The following is a 19,389-nucleotide window of genomic DNA, read 5'->3' as shown; positions in this document are numbered from 1 at the left end:
CTGCATTGTTTGGTCCCGTAGGAACCCAGACGTAGTTGTGACAATGTGTCGTCGTACGTTTGATCTATTTTGTGTGCCTGTGTGCCGCCAGAGACAAGGGATGGCCCAATGAGGGCCTCTGCGACCAAGGATAACGGTAAATCTTTAGAAACGCAGAGGCCTTTGATGGAGCCGCCTGCGACCCTGGCTGACTTGACCAAGTCGTCTCCTCTCATCAGTTCATGAGCACCACTCTTAAGTGCATGAGCACCATCCAACACTAAAACAACTTCAAGAGTTCAACATCTGAGTGTTTAATAAAAAACCTTTATTTATTTTATTACGTCAACTGCATATCAAAGGCAGCTGCGAATAAGGTAAGGTGCATGCGCATCAATATTCATATATTTATATGATTTTATATATTATATTGTATTTATTCAATTTTTTATAATTTAATAATTAATATTTTATTACTACGGTGTACTTGATCGTTCTCGAATCAAGACCTCGAGAACCCTCCGACGGTCAGGAGGAAGGTTATTACGCAAATTTAAAACAACAAGACATAAGTTAAGATAACTAAAAATAATTAATAACTTATAAATATATTTAAGGCATTCATTCAAGGCTTGTGTCCCTTGTGTTTGCCTTACAATTTATTCAGACCAATTCATCTCCCATAAATAAATAATAAATAATTACATTACTATATTAAATAATATTATATTATATTAATATTATTATCATTAATTTTATTTTTAATATATCCCCTCTTTTCCTTTTTCTTTTCTTTTATTTATGCGTTATTACAATGTTTAAAAAAAATGTTGTATTTTTGTGAAAATAATAATACATATAATAATAAATAACTATATATAATTTGAGTATAAATATATTATTATGATAATTCAACGTTAGTTTTTTGATTTGCATAATAAATTAACAATACATATTATTATGTATTAAAAGAACGCCAAACACAATTTTTTTAGCGTTAGGTACTGTGCGATTATATAAATCGTGCTGCATATTATTGTGTATGTAATTATTATATATACCTATACATATACCTAATAAATTAACATTTATACATTTATTTACAATAAATCACACACACACAACGAGTATTATATTATGTACCCGTAGCCCGTAGGTATAGTATTATACTATTATTATGTTTTGTATGTATATTAATATACTATGTAGAAAAGTCTCGAGCTGGTTATATACTTCGTCAAAATCATGAACGGCTAACGCGTTTTAAATAATGAATTTTAATTTCATTGACAGTTATAGCCTAGTTGTGCATATCATACCTATAATATAGCCATAATCTAACGAACGAAAAAAATACAAAATAACGAAACCCTGTTGGCCGACTCCCATCGCCGCTGCCGCCGTCACGGATTCGCAATGTTTGTATATTATATATTATGTATAAACACTGACCACCGCCACCTTTACCTTCACGTCAACTCTCCCCTTCGCTCCTATTTACGTATAAGGTCCAACAAAAACTTCATTAATCAGTTTGCGTGTTAAGCCGATTTTCTTATTTGAATGAGAAAAATCGAAAAAACAAAACGAAACGAAAACGAAAACCTTTACACAAAAACATAATAATAATAATAATAATATTATTATGTACAATATTGTACATGCTCGCCACAGTTGACGTGAGGGGTACGCGAGCCAATAGTATTCGAAAAGTTTTTAAAAAAAATTTAATATTCGTATAATAATATACAATATATTATATAGTACTTAACGACGGTTCGCCCACACACGCCACACACACACACACACACACACACACACACACACACACACACACACACACACACACACACACACACACACACACACACACCCACACACACACACACACACACACACACACCCACACACACACACACACACACACACACACACACACACACACACACACACACACACACACACACACACACACACTCACACACGTGCGCGCACGCAAGTACACACGTACACGCACACGCCAACCACTGCACGCCACACACACACACACCAACAGCGAGCAGCGACCGACGCAGCGGGCCATTTGTTGTTGAGACGCGGCGCCGCGGACACGTCTTCGAGACAATCATGGCCCAGCGGATGGTGCACGAGTTTTTGGCGGCGTACTCCAGTTGTTGTGCGGTGGCCGCACTGCTGTTGCTGCAGCCGGCAGCCGGCATGGCCGTCGTCGGGGTGGCTGGTGGTGGCCCACGCGGCACCATCGCGGCAGACGCCGTCGCCGGCGTTGTAGTTCCGGTAGCGTCGTCAGCCACCCGGAACAAGCGATGGTCCACGACGTTCGGAGGCAACTCGAGCAACAAAAACGCGACAGGTGAGCGATATTATTCCGGTATTATGCTGGTTTAATAATTATTATACTATAATGCGTGCGTGCTTGATAAACTTACGGTTTGCAGTGTTTGAACAACACCTTACACAATCCGCCGCGTAGGTTTAGACATACTATGATATTATTGTGTCACACTGTTCGTTTCTTGTTCGCTACATAATTTCTCAGCGCGATCGGTTTGTGTCTGTGTCGACCAATTGACGTTTGATCGTTACAAGTACAAATTTTAAGTATACACGTTGTTGTTACGAACTTGCATAAATTTTGGAGCATGATGCTCGTTGCAGCTCAGTCGCAATATTTAAAAAAAATTCTGACCAGGTAATAATATTCATGCAGGCACTTAGATGAATTTCAAAATGGTTTGTGGCAACTTCTGCACCAATGCAGCAGGTATTATAATATATGCATTACTTATGTAAAGATTTATTTGTTTGCATAAGAATATTTTGCGCACGTTTCCAATGTATAAATTAAGAACTTTGGGGCATTTAACGAACAAAAATAGCGTATATGAGGATTCAGTGGATCTATATATAATCAATAAAATATACAAATACTAGATTATAATATATAGGCATAAATATAAATATAGATAAATATGTTTGTGTGTTTGATAGCACTCAGTAATCGCAAAAACCACAAAAGCTATATCGATGAAAAAGTAATAAATTCTCAAACACTGCGTTTGCTGAGATATTTTTGTTCTATATTTATGTATATATAAAACATAAATTGGGCTACTGCCTATTTTGCATAATATTATATAAATATATATGTATACTGCAACTGCGTTTAATTTTGAGTTACAACAGAGATTACACTTTTGAAATCTGAAGATGATTATAAGTACTTATAAGCATTTTTTTAATCATTTTATGAAATAACATTTTTGGGGGCACTTACTTAACCACATAAGTTTCGCAACATCCTATTTCCCTCCTCCTACAATTTGAAGTAATAGTCTACATAAACGTCGAAGTAACGCAAAATAATTATGGTTCATAAAATTTCGATCGTTTTGCTTCAGCACACTGATAAATTGACAACTCTGTTATACAAGTACTATATTATACCTTTGACTGTTTTAATTTTTTTTTATCGATCCGCAGCATACACTTTAGTGCAATGTGTATATTGTGTTTATGCGAATAATATTATCAATGCTCGTGCTCGGACATGAAGGGAAATTAAAAAATCGGTGGTGAATAGGAAAAATACGCGGAAAGAGAGGATTAAGAGTGGTGGACGGGGGTTAGAAAGTAAAATAGTGAGGGGAGTAAAAAAAAGAAAGTTATATATATATATATATACATTTTCTATTTACGGTTCTTTCGCACGCTAAGGTTGCGGCGGCAGCTAAGGTAACTGCATGGGTATACAACACACACACATATATGTATATAATATATATCATAATGTTTATGTATTATAAGTGTGCCGTGTTTTGTATAGCGGTAGTGGCGACGACCATGGCGGCAACGACTGCAAACGAACTGTTTGACGCCTTCGACGAACACGTAGAGGGGAAAAAATTCAAGTTCATACAATTTTACATTAAAAAAATTGTTTAGGTAGGTTCCGCGTGTTCTTACCGCCCACGTGCATAATATATGTATTTATTATATAATAGACCGTTTTTTTGTTTTTTGTTTTACAAGTAGTACAGGTACCTATATAAAATTGTATAATATTAAAATAATGACGTAACAATGGAAAAAAATTATGCGGCGTTACAGCTATAGTATTTCATATAATTTATAACATAATATATATGTACACAAAACTTGGTGCAAACAATCGCAATAATTATTATAAACATTAAATTATGATGTATTATATTGTATACGCACGATTCGCTTACAGAGTTGTTTGTCCGTTTACCCTTCTAAGTTTTTTTTTGGCTTACAGTTTCACGCGAATTTCATTGTGTTCGTGAAGCACATCGCGGGTAACAGTGTTTTTTGGGTTTAAAAACTATGTTCATTCAATTCTCGGATTTCCGATTTGACTGTAAAAAACCATTACGTATAACTTACGTGACGGACGACGATTTTTCCCTCGCTATTTATTATCATACGCAGAAATAACGTTCTTTTAGTGTATTCGTCGAGCTCGCAGTATTCCTACGATGTTCACTGATATCGTTGTTTGCGTTTCACGTGAATTTATTACTGGTTGTTTATTTAATGGACATAATACGATATACTATAACAGTAAAATGCCTCCCGATGAAGCTTATTGTAACAACTGTAAATCGAAAGTGCCAACAATGTTAGTATTATTATTTTTCGTTTTGTTATCTTATCGGCACAGTCTTTTTAACTGTTTTCTAATGTATGTTTAGGTATACATAAAATCAACGATGTTGAAATATAATTTTATATCTCCGTTTAAATATTATTGGCACTTTAAATAACCTAAAAGTGTATTAATTATTAAATGATGACAATATAAGCTGTGTTGGATCTAAGCCAATGCGTTAATCTTCATATAATAGGTACCATAATGTATATTATTACCCCAAAAAATTAATTCAAAACGATTATAATTACAAATTACTCACTCGTAAAATTGGTCAAATAGTTTAAAGAATAGCCATACAATACATAATAACGTCGCACTCATAAACGAGACTTGAATGATAATGTATACGGATTAGGTACCTACAACAACAACCCTGGATTAAGCGCTTTTCCGGCATATGAAATAATAATTAATGGCAAAATAACGACTTGTCCCAATCAACCAAATGGTGATTGGACCACTACTGTACGACAATATATAATATATATTGCAATCATTTAATTTGTATTTAATAATTTTTGCATCCACGTGGGTCAATATAGTTGATACAGTTATGAATATTAAACGCACATATAAATATGTACTTAATAAGAAATATTTAAATGTATACAAATAACCAATGCTATAGCAATCTATAATACATTAAGGGCACGATGCTTCACTTGATTGTCAATAAAAATAATAAAAATAGTTTGAATTATTGTCATGGAAGTTTAATAATTTGTAGAGGAATGACTGAGCACAATATGTTTCCACATTATATAGAAGCTAAAAAAATTGTGAGTATTTATAATTATTGCAGTGCCTATACATTAAACGATACCATTTTCAATAAATCCGATAGATTCATTTAAAAGTGGACTTGCAACAATAACATATTTTGTCTAGATTAATAAATGAAACTATATTAGTATGTATAATAGGTGTAATAGTATTTTAGACTGATGCGTTCAACTTCAGATATAAAATTTTCAATAAATTACATTATATAGTAGTTAAATACTATTATATAGCTATAAATATAATATATATATATATGTGTGTGTATGTGTGTGTGTGTGTGTGTGTGTTGAGTTTCGACGTTTGAAATTAAAACAGAAATCAGGCCATGTGTTTAAACGTATTTCTGTAGACATGTACAATAGTTAAAGCTATATAATATATAACACGTCGACACGACAAAGCGCCCTCCGCGAAAACAAGTACACCTGCCTTACACGGGTCACGTTATATAAGCGGAATAGGCGTTTCGCCTGACCATATATAATAAAATTAAATATGTATAATATGCATGTGCTATGTTTGACGCTTGGCTTATGTTAAGATTACTCGGCGTGTTTTAAGTTTAACCACAGATTTTGGTCAGTGGCGATATTTCGGATTTTAACTCCCAATAATTTACATTATTTTATGCCCAATTACGTGTGGCTAACGGTTAAATACAATTATCCACACACTACCTATTAATTGAGTGATTTAATTTTCATAGATATTTTTATTATTATTAAGAATAAGGCTTCAACAGCTAGATCGTTAGTCTATACGATTGGAGATTCAGTATTATTAATGGATACTTTAGTTATTTAGATTGTATGTTACATGATTACAGATTAAGTGATACAGTATTATATAATATTTACATTATATTTGGTATGCGTAGATTTAGCTTAATATTTAAATTTTTTTGTCGATGCCATTTCATAGATATTATATCCATCGTTTGATGTATATTAATTTTTTTGCCAACTTTATAGTTCGTATGATTATCATTAAAGTGCGACATTTTTATAACAAATAAATTGTAAATTATGTAGGTAGTAAGTGTGATTATTTAGCATTTAATATTTAGTACTATACAATGTAATTAATAGTAGTTACACTGTTGGTTACGAAAAAAAGACGATTGGAAAAAGTGCAGAAAAAGTTATGATAGCGTCAAGATTAGTGAATTAATTGTTGAACATTCTTAAAAATACAAATATATTATTATTCAATAATATGTATAACCTATTAGGGTAACTCTATAGGAAGTATTATGAATTTCGTAAAAGTGTGAAACTATTATGGGACCTCCAGTACCACGATAAATTCAAAAATCTTGAATGATGAACGGTTTTAAACTAACTGAAGTTGTAGAAATAAATCAAAATAGCCAAAATAGGTAAGTAAAATTAACGTAATTATAAAAAACCGTATTTATAGTGTTCCATAAATAATTGTTCGTCATTTTGATCATTGATTGAAAAATATCTGGTATATCGATACCTATCAGGTTAAATATCTTGAAAAAAAACGTCGGATTCCAAAAAAAAAAAAATATTACCGTGTCATGAATTGGAATTAATTATGATTTAATTCTAATTATAAATATATTAGGGGCATAAGTATATTACATTATTTTAATGGGTTCATTTATAAAATAAACACGTTAAAATTGTTTATATTTAATTGTTATATACGTCTTATTAAGTTAGGTACTATAGTTTAAACAGCGTATACAGACAACGTAATTTACTGTAGTTAGCAATTTATTCCAGAATTGAAAACTGTTTAACTTGGTGCCAAAATATTTATATAACGTCATTGTAATGTGTTATTATGTTAAAATCCACAATTCAATGGAGTGTAAATATAATGCCAACTGTGAACTGTTTATTATAAAATTGAGGGCGTGTCTAATGGATTTTTCAAAAAAAAAAAAATTAAAGTGCGTGATTTATGAAAAAACTAATCACCGTTATAATTAGACTTTTATGCTGCTTCGCCTTGTATTAAATTTGCGACACGTTTTTGTTCAAACATCTTGTTTTTGTAAAAGGTTAACAGTAACTATTATTTTTTTCGTGAATAAAAATTTGGTATATATAAAATAAAACGATGAAATGCTAGTTAGAAATAAATTTAATACCTTATATTTTTTTTCAGTTAATAATGCAGTTCAGGATTGTACTACGGACTCTGATTGTTTGGATACGCCATTTACATCTTGTGCGTTAGATCCGAGTGACAAGAAAAGAAAATGTCTGTGCGCAGATGGGAAACAGCCATTGAATGGCGACTGCTTAAAAAAGCCAAGAGGTATAACTGCATGAGTAATAAATAATTTATCAAGTCAAACGATGGTATAAGATCCTAAATTAATCGAATCGAAATCAGTTATGCTATTAAAACTTGATTTTCAGTTTGACGAAATTGTATCATAATCTATAATTTAACGTCAAATGTTTTATTGTATACGTATCAATATTTCGTATTTCAAAATTTTCATTTAAACAGTATACACGCACACGTATATATTTTAAAATAACCATGGAGTTTTTGTGTTGTGTAGTAGGCTAAGTTAAGTCATTGAGTAGGCAATTTTAGTTGATATGTTAAATTTAAATTCAACAATACATCATTGTATAACGATTTTAGGCGGAGGAGGTCTGTCAGCATATATTTTTAAGGATATTTTATCGTGTATTAATAGTAATACGGTAGGTTGAACTAAATTCCAAAAACAAAACCACTCATTCAATGTTTCCTTGACGTTTGAAATATAAACAAAAAACAACATTTTCTCGATTATTTTTAAAAATGTGGTCGATTGTTTACTTTTAACTTCTCAAAGTGCCAACTTAGTCTCCATCAGAGTTGAAAATTGAAGCGATTTTACTGCTCAATAATGCCATGACCAAAAAAATACACATCATTGTTAGACTAATACATTTGTCACAAATTCAGAATCTAAAAACAGTATTTAATATTTATAATAAAACTACTTCTATACTAGTTTATATCATAATACGACCCCGGCGCAGTGGATAGGCAATATTGATACAGTTATGCGTAAAAAACAATTTAGTATGATATTATTCTATGTATAGTTGCTCCTGACTCCTGAGTGAATCTCAGAAATTCACAATATAAGACAACTTATTATTAATTAATATATATAATTAATCATTAAAAAATATATAGTTTTCCAGCTACCGATGTTATTTAAACAATAAACCGAATAGGTATTTCAAAGACTCGGAGTAATGATTGCCATTAGGGTTCTTATTAAGAGAATTAACAATATTTTTTTGTGTTGCTTAACTTTTTATATATTTACAATTTTAAATGATAATGTATACGATTTAGATTCAGAATATTTATTTTTACACTACCCTTTGAAGAATAGGCCACACATTGTTTTTCCATAATTATACGCATAATAAATGAGTTGGTCGTAAAATGCGCCAGTTTCATATAACAAATATAATTGACTAAATTAGTGATTGTTTACTATTTGGTGGTAAATCAATTTTATCCGAATTTTAGCTTTATTTTAACCGAATAAGCATAGATATTTAATATAATTTGGAATTTAATAAGTGTCTAAGTTTTTATTGAAATATTCCCAATAATTATATTTTTGTTGAAGTGTTACAAAACGTGTATTATGTATATATGTTATAATAACCAATGTTTAGCGACATCGATTTTATTTTTAAATATTCAATCTTTAAGTAAAGTGCCTAATATCTTACTTGATATTGTTGGTGTTATTAATAAGTTTTACATAATTTTAGATTCTGAGTGGAGCGATTTTACCATGATATGTGTTTTTATTTATTTATTTATTTTTTGTGTCTGTCATTACGTTTTGGGGCAGTAAAAGTGCTTCAATTTTTTACTGCAGTACCTCGTACGATCAGAAAGTGAATCTAGTTGGTACTTGGGGGGGGGGGGGTCAAAAACTCAAAAGTGAAAAATTCTTAATATTTTTCTAAATAATCGGGATGAACAAACTAAAAATTAAGGGGAAAACGGAAAATTTTACGCACACAAAATTTTTTTTCACAAAATTTTCGACAAAATCGATTTTGGTATTTGATGTAACTTTAAAATAAATGACCATAGATACATGAAATTTTCACCGAATGTTTATATAATTATATTCTATCCACCAAGCTATTTTCAAAAAATTTCGACTTAAATTGAACTATTCATAGGCATATGCAATTTTCGATCATTATTAGTTTTTTTTTAAATTAATAACAATAACAATTTATTTATTGGGTAGAAAAGCATGAAAATTTAATACACGATTCTTACCATATTGTTACAATAGCAGTTAAACAATTTATAAGCATTCAAAGTTGGAATTTTGACAAAATAACACCGGAAATTCATATTAAATTTTTATGAGCATTTGAAATTTAAATTTTTACAACATTTAATTTTCACTGAATTTCACATTTAGCGATTTTCTTATTTTGCTGTAACTCTAAAACAAATGATCGCAGATACTTGAAATTTTCACTGAATGTTTTTGTAGGCGTTTTATATATTTGATATAATTTTCGAAATATTTAAATTTGTTTTAAGCTGTTTACTGACATTTTAATTTTTCAACTTTTTTAGTTTTTTTTCTATAAATATCGATAAAAATTTTTTTGTTGGGTAGAAAAGCTTGAAAATTTAATACAAGGCTTCTAACACATTGTTACAATAGAAGTTGAAAAATATTAAAAACACATAGACACGATTTTTTTTTTATAAGCATTTAAAGTTCAAATTTTGACTAAATACGTAAAAATTACAGCAATGTTCAAATTATCTTAGTTAGAAATTCATAAAAGTTTTTCTTTTTAAATCTAAAATTTGAAATTTAAATACTAGGCTCCTAACATATTTTTACAATAGCGATTGAAAAAATAAAAGAAATAAATAGCCACATTTTTTTTTTATAAGCATTCAAAGTTTGAATTTTGACAACATAAAAATTTTTCTTTTTAAATCTAAGATTTGAAATTTTTTAATAATCTATAATATATCCTAGACAGATAAACCGTTTCCGCTCAGAATCGTTTTTCGTATACAATGATATAATATCATTGGATTCAAATTTAATTCCATCCATTACAGTAACCCACTTGTAACCTACTGTACAGCAGAGCGACGTCCACTTGTTATAATTTCAATCCATAATTATTAAACCAAAATAATTTATGTTACATTATTTTCACGATTGATATAATTTATACTCTGATTAATTATTTTTTCATTTAACTCACGTATATATATATTAATGTATTATATATTTATATGTAAGTATTAGTATGTATTAACTTTTTGCCAGGACCGCTTTTTGTTCCAGCATTAAGAACATCGTGTGAAACAGATGTGGAATGTTTGCCGAATGCTATTTGCAAAAATAACGCCACATTAACGAATCCAAGATTGAAGATATGTGCGTGTAAAGATGGATATACTGAGGAAAAGGATTCTTGCAACTGTAATTGAATATTGGGTTTATTATAATATTAATAACTAACATTTTATAACAGCAAACTAGTGTTTAAAAAAAATAAAGAAACAAAAATAAATTAACATAAAAACGGATAAAATAAACTTTTTTTTTATAATAAACAATCTAAGCACAAATACAGCTTATTGTACTGTCATAGAGGTTAGGTTAGGTACGTTTTCGGGGTCGATGTAAAATGTTTCAAAAACCTTTATTTTAATTTTATAAAGTATGAATTTTCACATCTATAATGCCTATTGAGTAAATAATAAGACTATACATGTATAATTTGAATTCTAAACTATAATTTAGATACATTTTAGTATGTTGTAATATGATAGTAGTTACCTATATTATTTAAAAAAAATTTAGGTTTAAAAAAAATTTAATTTTTTGCCTAAAACTTTACAAAATGCGTGACAACTCGATGTGTAATTATTTTTAAATTTTATAATTAGACTGTTGGGGTAAACTGTATAAGCGTTATTTTTTGATTCTTTATTTAATCTCAAATTTTCGTTAGTTTAATATTTGGATACAATATAGGCGCATTGTTATATTTTACATTGGGGAAATATTAACTTTTATACCCCCCATAACAAGCATATGCTTAAAGGGGAGTTGCAAACACGTGTCTTACATATTTCTTCTCATATATTAGTGTGAATGTATATTGTCTTTGCTAACTAAAAATTATTATTATTATTATTATTTCTTAATGGCCATGGTGATAATTCTTATAAAACATAACAATAATTTAGAATATTGTTAGTTCCTTTACTACAAGTAACTTACCATCATTAAAATCGAAACATTTATTTTCTATACATCTACTGTAGAATTTAGTAAAAATTATCCAAGTTAAATACCTCAATAAAATTGAAATACTAAAACGTAAATAAATTTACTACATTTAATAGTACAGTAAAGTATTAGAAAATTTTATTTAACGTTTTATAAGTGTCAACAGTATCGTAATAGTATTTTTGTTCTGGAAATAGGTATTTTAGAATTATTGAAATTTTTGGGTAGTTTTAATTAAAAATTTTTAGAGTACGCAATAATTTATTGATTGTACGATTTAAGTATTAATATTAGTATTCACTTATAGGAGCTTAAAGTTTACATTGTAGGTATATTAAATACGTGCAAATATCTTATATTCTATTGATCGGAGGTAAAAAATATTCGTAAAATCCTATTAGTATAATTTGAAAAACACGCAAAAAACTATCAACCTTCTGCATCAACTATACATATTATATCGATGAAGTACACATTGTAAACAATTTTACAAATAATTGTTTGATTTACAGAAATTTTTAAATGTTAAACAATGCAATATGGGATTCATCAAAATATATATTTAATAATTTTTTAAACAATGATTGAAATTTAAACTTTTTTGTTTTGTAAATCGATCGTGTTTTAATAATTATAAGATCATTTATCGGCACTAAAATTATAATAAGATAATTCGAATAAAACGTATGAAAAATTATGGTTATCGTTTTAAAAGCAAAAGTTTCCATTTCATAAAAAACATAATTTTTTTTTTAAATTTAAGTCTTTTTACGCTGTAATTATAGTCATTGCTAACGTACCTACATATAATTAAATGTTACGATCGCATTAGTAATGTATGCAATAACTAATAATAATATATTTAAAAATGAACCAAGACTAAAAAATCTCGTGTTCTGATTGCATAAGAATAAATACGATACTGCATGAATTAAATTATAGAAATATGGCTAGTAGTATTTTCAAAGATAGTCGCGTGTTATATGCTTAAAAGTATATAAACTTAATATGTTGAGTTAATTAAATTGTTATATATTTTGTCAGAATGAAGTTTATACGTCTACATAATATATATAGTACATAATATAAATTTAATATATATATATATATATAATGTACTTTTCGTTCGTAATTTTATTTAATGGGTGTCGGTTATAAATTGATATTGCTCGAACGTACGTTTTGGTTTATTTTAATCGGTCGTTAGACGTCAGGCGAGTAGTAAAAGTGTATCAACACAGAAACCAATAAGTCGGTTCAAATTATTTTAATTGACTGTTTGTTTTCTATTGTTATTATGAAGTTTGCGTGACTCGATCGAGTTTAAAGCGATTGACCGACAAATTATTAATAGCACAACCAGGGAAGTTGGTCGGACATATTTTGACCTTTAGTGTTCATGTAATGTCAGACATATTGATAGTCCATCAATTTTTAAATAATGGACTTTTATTTTTATTCGAGACTTTGATTTTATCAAGAAAAATATACGAAAAGGGGGAATTGAAATTATTTATTCACCTATATACATTTGTCAAAACTGACGAAAACTTTTTAAATAAAACTAATTCAAGTTACTTCGTTTTTCATTTAAATTTGTGATTTAAACTAATGGATAAAATCCATCTGCTATGTAATACTAGTTGTCAAGCTATACCGTATAGGTAATTATGGAAAATTCGAAATAAATGACAAGAAAATCGTCCTTTTCTAAAGAATATATTTTCTATTTTCTATTAGTCATACTAAAATTTTTAAAATATAATTACAAATACTTAATAATAATATACGGATTGACAAAATAATAGTCTCTACGAATGATATTTTCGCCTTAGAAGAAAAATCGTAATAAATCATTATTATTCGTTTGAATGTTAAATTGAAATTGAAATGATTATGTTGTGCATAATATTTATTTGAAAATTTTTAAATTATTATAAGAAAAACTTGTGAGAGATTTTTTAATAAATTTCTAAGAATTTTGACTAAGCATTATCAGAGTAAAAAAATTATTGAGATCATATATAGTTATTTGAACTTTTGAATTTTAATACATCAAATACATATTATGTAAAAAATTCCAAATATATTTCTCTATAATAATACAAAAAAATAAAATAAATTTTAATAAATATATAATATTATTCAATCTTATTAAATTATATTATTATATTATACATTGGTCAACGGTTTGCGCATAAAATATTATTTTTTAGTTATTACCTGAAAACTTAAATAAACAACTTAATAATTACAACTTATTATTTATAAACCGATAAATCGTCTTCATAGATTTAATGCATTAAGTTTTAACATTCACTATCACCTTAAAATTTATTATTTATGTTTTTTACGATGTTGTTTATTAAGATGTTTATTTTAATAACAAAATGCTAATGTTGTTAATGAAATTTATGTTTTTAGATGCTGATTTATTAAATTTCAATTACCTGACTTTGTTCATCGCAGTTTTCACTTCATTGGTTTGGAATGATCATCGTGCATAGTCTTAGAAGACTTAAAAAAAAAACAAATTGTTTTTTTTTTTCTATACTTGCACAGTATTTATTATCTATTTAACTATATTTTATATTACACTTCACTAAATGAATGCACAAATTATAATAATATTTTTAGGTCCTGTTGTATTACTAATTTACATATTGACATATTGTTCGCCTAATTTTAGTTAAATTTATGTGTTTCAATTTATAATAATATAATGTTTACTATAATATACTAATAATATTATATCAATTTTTTATTACACATTATTTAAGATTGGTATTACTTAAGTAAAACTATATTATATGCGTTGCATTTGAATTTAATATAATATATAAATATATTGTACTAATTTGAATACATTTATTATTAAAATATTTTACCGAATTCGAAATCGAATTATAATTAAAACTTATAATGTTTATTCTATTTTAAAAATTCGATTTAAATTGCAATGTATATAGGTACAATATGTATAACATATATTGATATAGGTAGGCAATTATATAAATTTATATTTAGATAATTATTAATTGTGATAAAGGAAATACCTTGATATTTTAGATTCCGAGCGGAGCAATGAATGTAGGATCGATTCTACTATGATGTGAGTTTGTGTAACTGTTGTAATAGCCTTTTTTAGCTGTAAAAATGTTTAGATTTTTTGGTTTCAGGATGGTTTCCAGTGGAAAATTGGATCTAGTTTCCACTTAGAAAATGATAAAAGTAAACATCTCCTGTAATTAGAAAATAATTGTAAAACAAAACTGTAAATAAACAATGGGAATTTTACGCGAATCCAGTTTTTGACAAAATCGTTGTCTTTTTTTGGTAAAACTTAAATTCACATTAAATATTTTCTATACACGATAATTTTTTCAAAATATTTTTTTAAAGGTCGATATCAGTTATTCTGTCGTTACTATAGTAAAATAATAAAAATTAAATAACATTGTTTGTGGGACACGAAACTTTTACTTTAAACAATGACATTTTCAAAATATTAAAATTAATTTAAACTTTTTATATCTATTGCACATAGGTGCAAATAGGGGGACTAGGCGGGCTTTACCCCCTAAGAATTGCTATAGCCCCCCTCAAAAAAAAAAAAAAAAATTATTCCAGTATCCTAATCTGAGCTACAGCTTCAGCTCCCCCAGATTTCAAACACTATTTGTGCATATGTTATTGCACATTACATATTTATAGGTACTAATAATATACTATAGGGGGACGAGGTGGCCGAGTGTGGTCTATCGCGTCGGCTGTGGCTCAGCCGGACCGGGTTCGATCCTCGACCATCGGGCGGCATTTTTCTCCGGGCAAGTCACGGTGTCCGGAAAACAAGTGTCGCCATCCCCCACTCCGGGGCATGGCAGAAACCTACGGGTTTACCAACCTACAGTTCCATAAGAACCTACAGTACTACCCCCTTCCCAATGGCCTTAGTTGCCGCGGGATAATTAAACAAAATAAATAAAAAAAGACAGGTAAGTCGTGGATGTCGCTCTGCTGTACAGTAGGTTACAAGTGGGTTACTGTAATGGATGTAATTAAATTTGAATCCAATGATATTATATCATTGTATACGAAAAACGATTCTGAGCGAAGACTGTTTATTTGTTTATCGTCTAGGTCCTAGACTCTAGGATATATTATAGATTATTAAAAATTTTCAAATCTTAGATTTAAAAAGAAAATTTTTTATTAATTTCTAGTTTGAAATAATTTGCGAATTTTCTTGATTTTCGTGATTTTTACATATGTTGTCAAAATTCAAACTTTGAATGCTTGTAAAAAAAATTGTGACTACGCTTTTCTTTTATTTTTCAATTTCTATTGTAAAAATATATTATGAGCCTTTTATTAAATTTTCAAATCTTAGATATAAAAGGAAAATTTTTTATGAATTTCTAGCTTAAAATAATTTGTGAATTTTCGTGATTTTTACATAATATTTTGTCAAAATTCAAACTTTGAATGCTTAAAAAAAAATTGTGACTATGTGGTCCTTTTATTTTGCAACTGCTATTGTACAAATGTGTTTGGAGCCTTGTATTAAATTTTCAAATCTTAGAATAAAAAAGAAAAACTTTTATGAATTTCTATCTAAGATAATTTGAACATTGCTGTAATTTTTACGTATTAAGTCAAGATTGAAAAGCTTTTAAGGAATCTTGTATTAAATTTTCAAATCTTAGATTTAAAAAGAACAATTTTATGAATTTCTAGCTTAAAATATTTTGTGAATTTTTGTGATTTTTACGTATTTTGTCAAAATTCAAACTTTGAATGCTTATAAAAAAAAATTGTGACTATGAATTTCTTTTATTTTTTAACTGCTATTGTAACAATATGTTAAGAGCCTTGAATTAAATTTTCAAGCTTTTCTGCCCAACAAATAAATTTTTATCAATATAAATTTAAAAAAAACTAATAATGATCGAAAATTTCAAATGAATGAATGAATAGTTCAACTTAAATCGAAAATTTTTGAAAATTGCATGGTGGATAGAATATACTTAAATAAACATTCGGTGAAAATTTCATGTATCTATGGTCATTTGTTTTAAAATTACATCAAAAACCAAAATCGATTTTGTCGAAAAATGAGTGTGCGTAAAATTTCCCGTTTTCCCCTTAATTTTTAGTTTGTTTATCCCGATTATTTAGAAAAATTTAAGAATTTTTCACATTTGACCCCCCAAAGTACCAACTAGATTCATGTTTCTGTCACTTTCTGATCGAACGAGGTACTGAAGTCAAAAATCGAAGTATTTTTACTGCCCCAAAACGTGATGACAGACACAAAAAAAAAAAACACACCATGGTAAAATCAATACATTCATCGCTCCGCTCAGAATCTAAAAAAATATACTATGAATGTATTCACATAATTGATTTCCTGTAGGGTGGTTGAAAGTTAATAACAATAATACAATAAAATAAAATATATTTAACATTAATAATAAATATGGTATGTACTATATTTTTGTTAAAAATGTAATAAACTTACCTTAATACTATATATTAGTAAAATTAATCATTTAATAGTAAAATCAAAAAATATATCAACACGTAATGGTATAAGATGACAAATCATCGTCTCCGCTCAGAATCGTTTTTCATGATATATTATCGAATTCACATTTTATTCCACTAGAAAAAAATTTAAGTGCCAGGTACACGAGTGCACTCCTCAAATTTAGTGGCTCCCCTGAAGTGTTTTACTGATTGTTTTATATTGAAATGAAGAGTATATAGATTTTCTACCAAACAAATTGTTTGAAATCCGTTTGTATGTGGAGCTAAAAAAAGTGAGGTCGAATTTCAGCGTTTTTCGTATGAATTTTAGTCAGGTGCGTCATTTTTTTTTGGGGGGGGGGGCATAGGTGCACATAGCGGGAAGCTTGGGGGTGCTTAGCACTCCCAGGTTTAAAATTAGCACCGCATAAACTATTTAAAATATTTATTACATAGTCATATCTTTTGAAATATTATTATATAAATCTGTTTATGTATATCAGGATATTTTGAAAATATCAACAGTTAGTTTATCAGCAGAAATGATGGTTTTAATGAATAGTCTACCAGTCAGCTTTATATATGAAGGCATGAAAAATCATTGTTATAAAAGTTCGTTTCCAAATGTCTGTAAGCTATTGGGAATAACAATTCCAATTTCTTCGTCAACGTGTGAACGTTCCTTCTCAGCTATGCGTAGATTGAAAAACTGGTTACGCACCAATATGGGCCAAGAAAGATAGAAAGATTTACCAAGCTATCTACGCTTAGCATTGAGAGAGATCTTACCAATAAAATAGAGGGGGAAATTATAATGCAAACATTTGCAATATCAAACAGAAAATTAAATTTTGTCTAACATTAATAATTAATGATTACATGTTATTATAACTTTTAATATAATTACAAAATATTTATTTTTATTTTTAATAAAATTTATAATTATTGCAATGCAATTGGGGGGGGGGGGGGGTGCAGGGTGTACATTTGCACCAACATTTTTTATAAACGCCTTCTTTGGCCTACCAACAATAAATATAAGCGCCAATATAAGTGTTATATATTAATATAATATTTTATATTTTTTATTTTTTATTTTTTTTTGTAGTACCATTTTGAACAAAGTTACCCATAAAACAAATTTTCGGTTTAGCTATATTATTTATTTTGAGTGTGCTGCAGGGAGAAAAAATGTATATGGTGTTCGATTAAGTAGGTGCTTTATACCCATAAATTTACTTACCAAATACAACTGGCATCCACAATATAATATAAACTCATTAAAAGTATCTGCACATAGTTTTTCAAAAATAGTAATGATATTGTGATGTTTTCATACTAATATAGGTGGCATATAAAATAAAGTTTTTGTCATCGTTTAAACCGCAACAAAAAATGTCATGTGGTCTGGTAATGATTTGAATGGCCTGCGAAAATTTTGGCACCAACAATAAAAAAGTTAGAATGACGCACTTGATTTTAGTCACTTTATTTTCCATTAAACTATACATTTTTATTTCATGATATCCATTTTACATTTAAGTGTCTTTTCTTTGTGGTCCTTAATTGAACATTGTCATAATAATATAAACATATTTAGAATGTTTCATTTAATAATTATAATTAATTATTTTCAGGAGCTGTTTATTTGTTTTCCAATAATTCACCTCAAGCAGAAAAAAAAATGAATCCGATGGCTAGTATATTTGGCTAACAAAAACTGGCAAATACATTTAAGATACCTAAAATAATACTGCTGACTAACAGACTTTTTATTTAGGTGGACGAATAAGTGCAAAGAACATATCAACATGTATTAAATCACTTCTGCAATATTAACCCCTAAGAAAATATATCACATAATTGTTTTACGAATATGTCAGGTGAACAATGATTATTTGAATGATTGTTATTGATGTTAATGTTTGTAGTTATTTTAACACTTTTAGATTCTGAGCGGAGCGATGAATGTATTGATTTTACCGTGATGTGTGTTTTTTTTTTTTTTTTTATTTTGTGTCTGTCATCACGTTTTAGGGCAGTAAAAATGCTTCGATTTTTGACTTCAGTACCTCGTTCGATCAGAAAGTGAATCTAGTTG

General features: G+C 28.6%; 1 protein-coding gene across 2 annotated transcripts; it reads left to right on the top strand.

Annotated features, from left to right (window-relative positions):
• The first annotated feature begins 1,902 nt into the window (after nucleotides 1-1,902).
• On the top strand, nucleotides 1,903-14,616 carry LOC107162246 (uncharacterized). Of its 2 annotated transcripts, none has more exons than XM_015509063.2 (4): nucleotides 1,903-2,350; nucleotides 7,601-7,753; nucleotides 10,788-10,943; nucleotides 14,184-14,616. In XM_015509063.2, exons 1-4 carry the CDS (start codon nucleotides 2,107-2,109, stop codon nucleotides 14,264-14,266), a joined length of 636 nt encoding a protein of 211 aa, XP_015364549.1. In that variant the 5' UTR covers nucleotides 1,903-2,106; the 3' UTR covers nucleotides 14,267-14,616. The 2 variants fall into 2 exon arrangements, with proteins under 2 accessions (XP_015364549.1, XP_015364550.1); XM_015509064.2 differs by having other exon boundaries at nucleotides 1,926-2,350; nucleotides 10,806-10,943.
• Nucleotides 14,617-19,389: the final 4,773 nt, after the last annotated feature.

Source organism: Diuraphis noxia, unplaced genomic scaffold (assembly GCF_037042655.1).
Source record: "Diuraphis noxia isolate RWA-SAM2 unplaced genomic scaffold, SU_Dnox_SAM2 contig0003, whole genome shotgun sequence".
Lineage (NCBI taxonomy): Eukaryota > Metazoa > Arthropoda > Insecta > Hemiptera > Aphididae > Diuraphis > Diuraphis noxia.
Note: the sequence above shows the minus strand (reverse complement) of the source record. Positions and strands in the feature narration are given on the sequence as shown.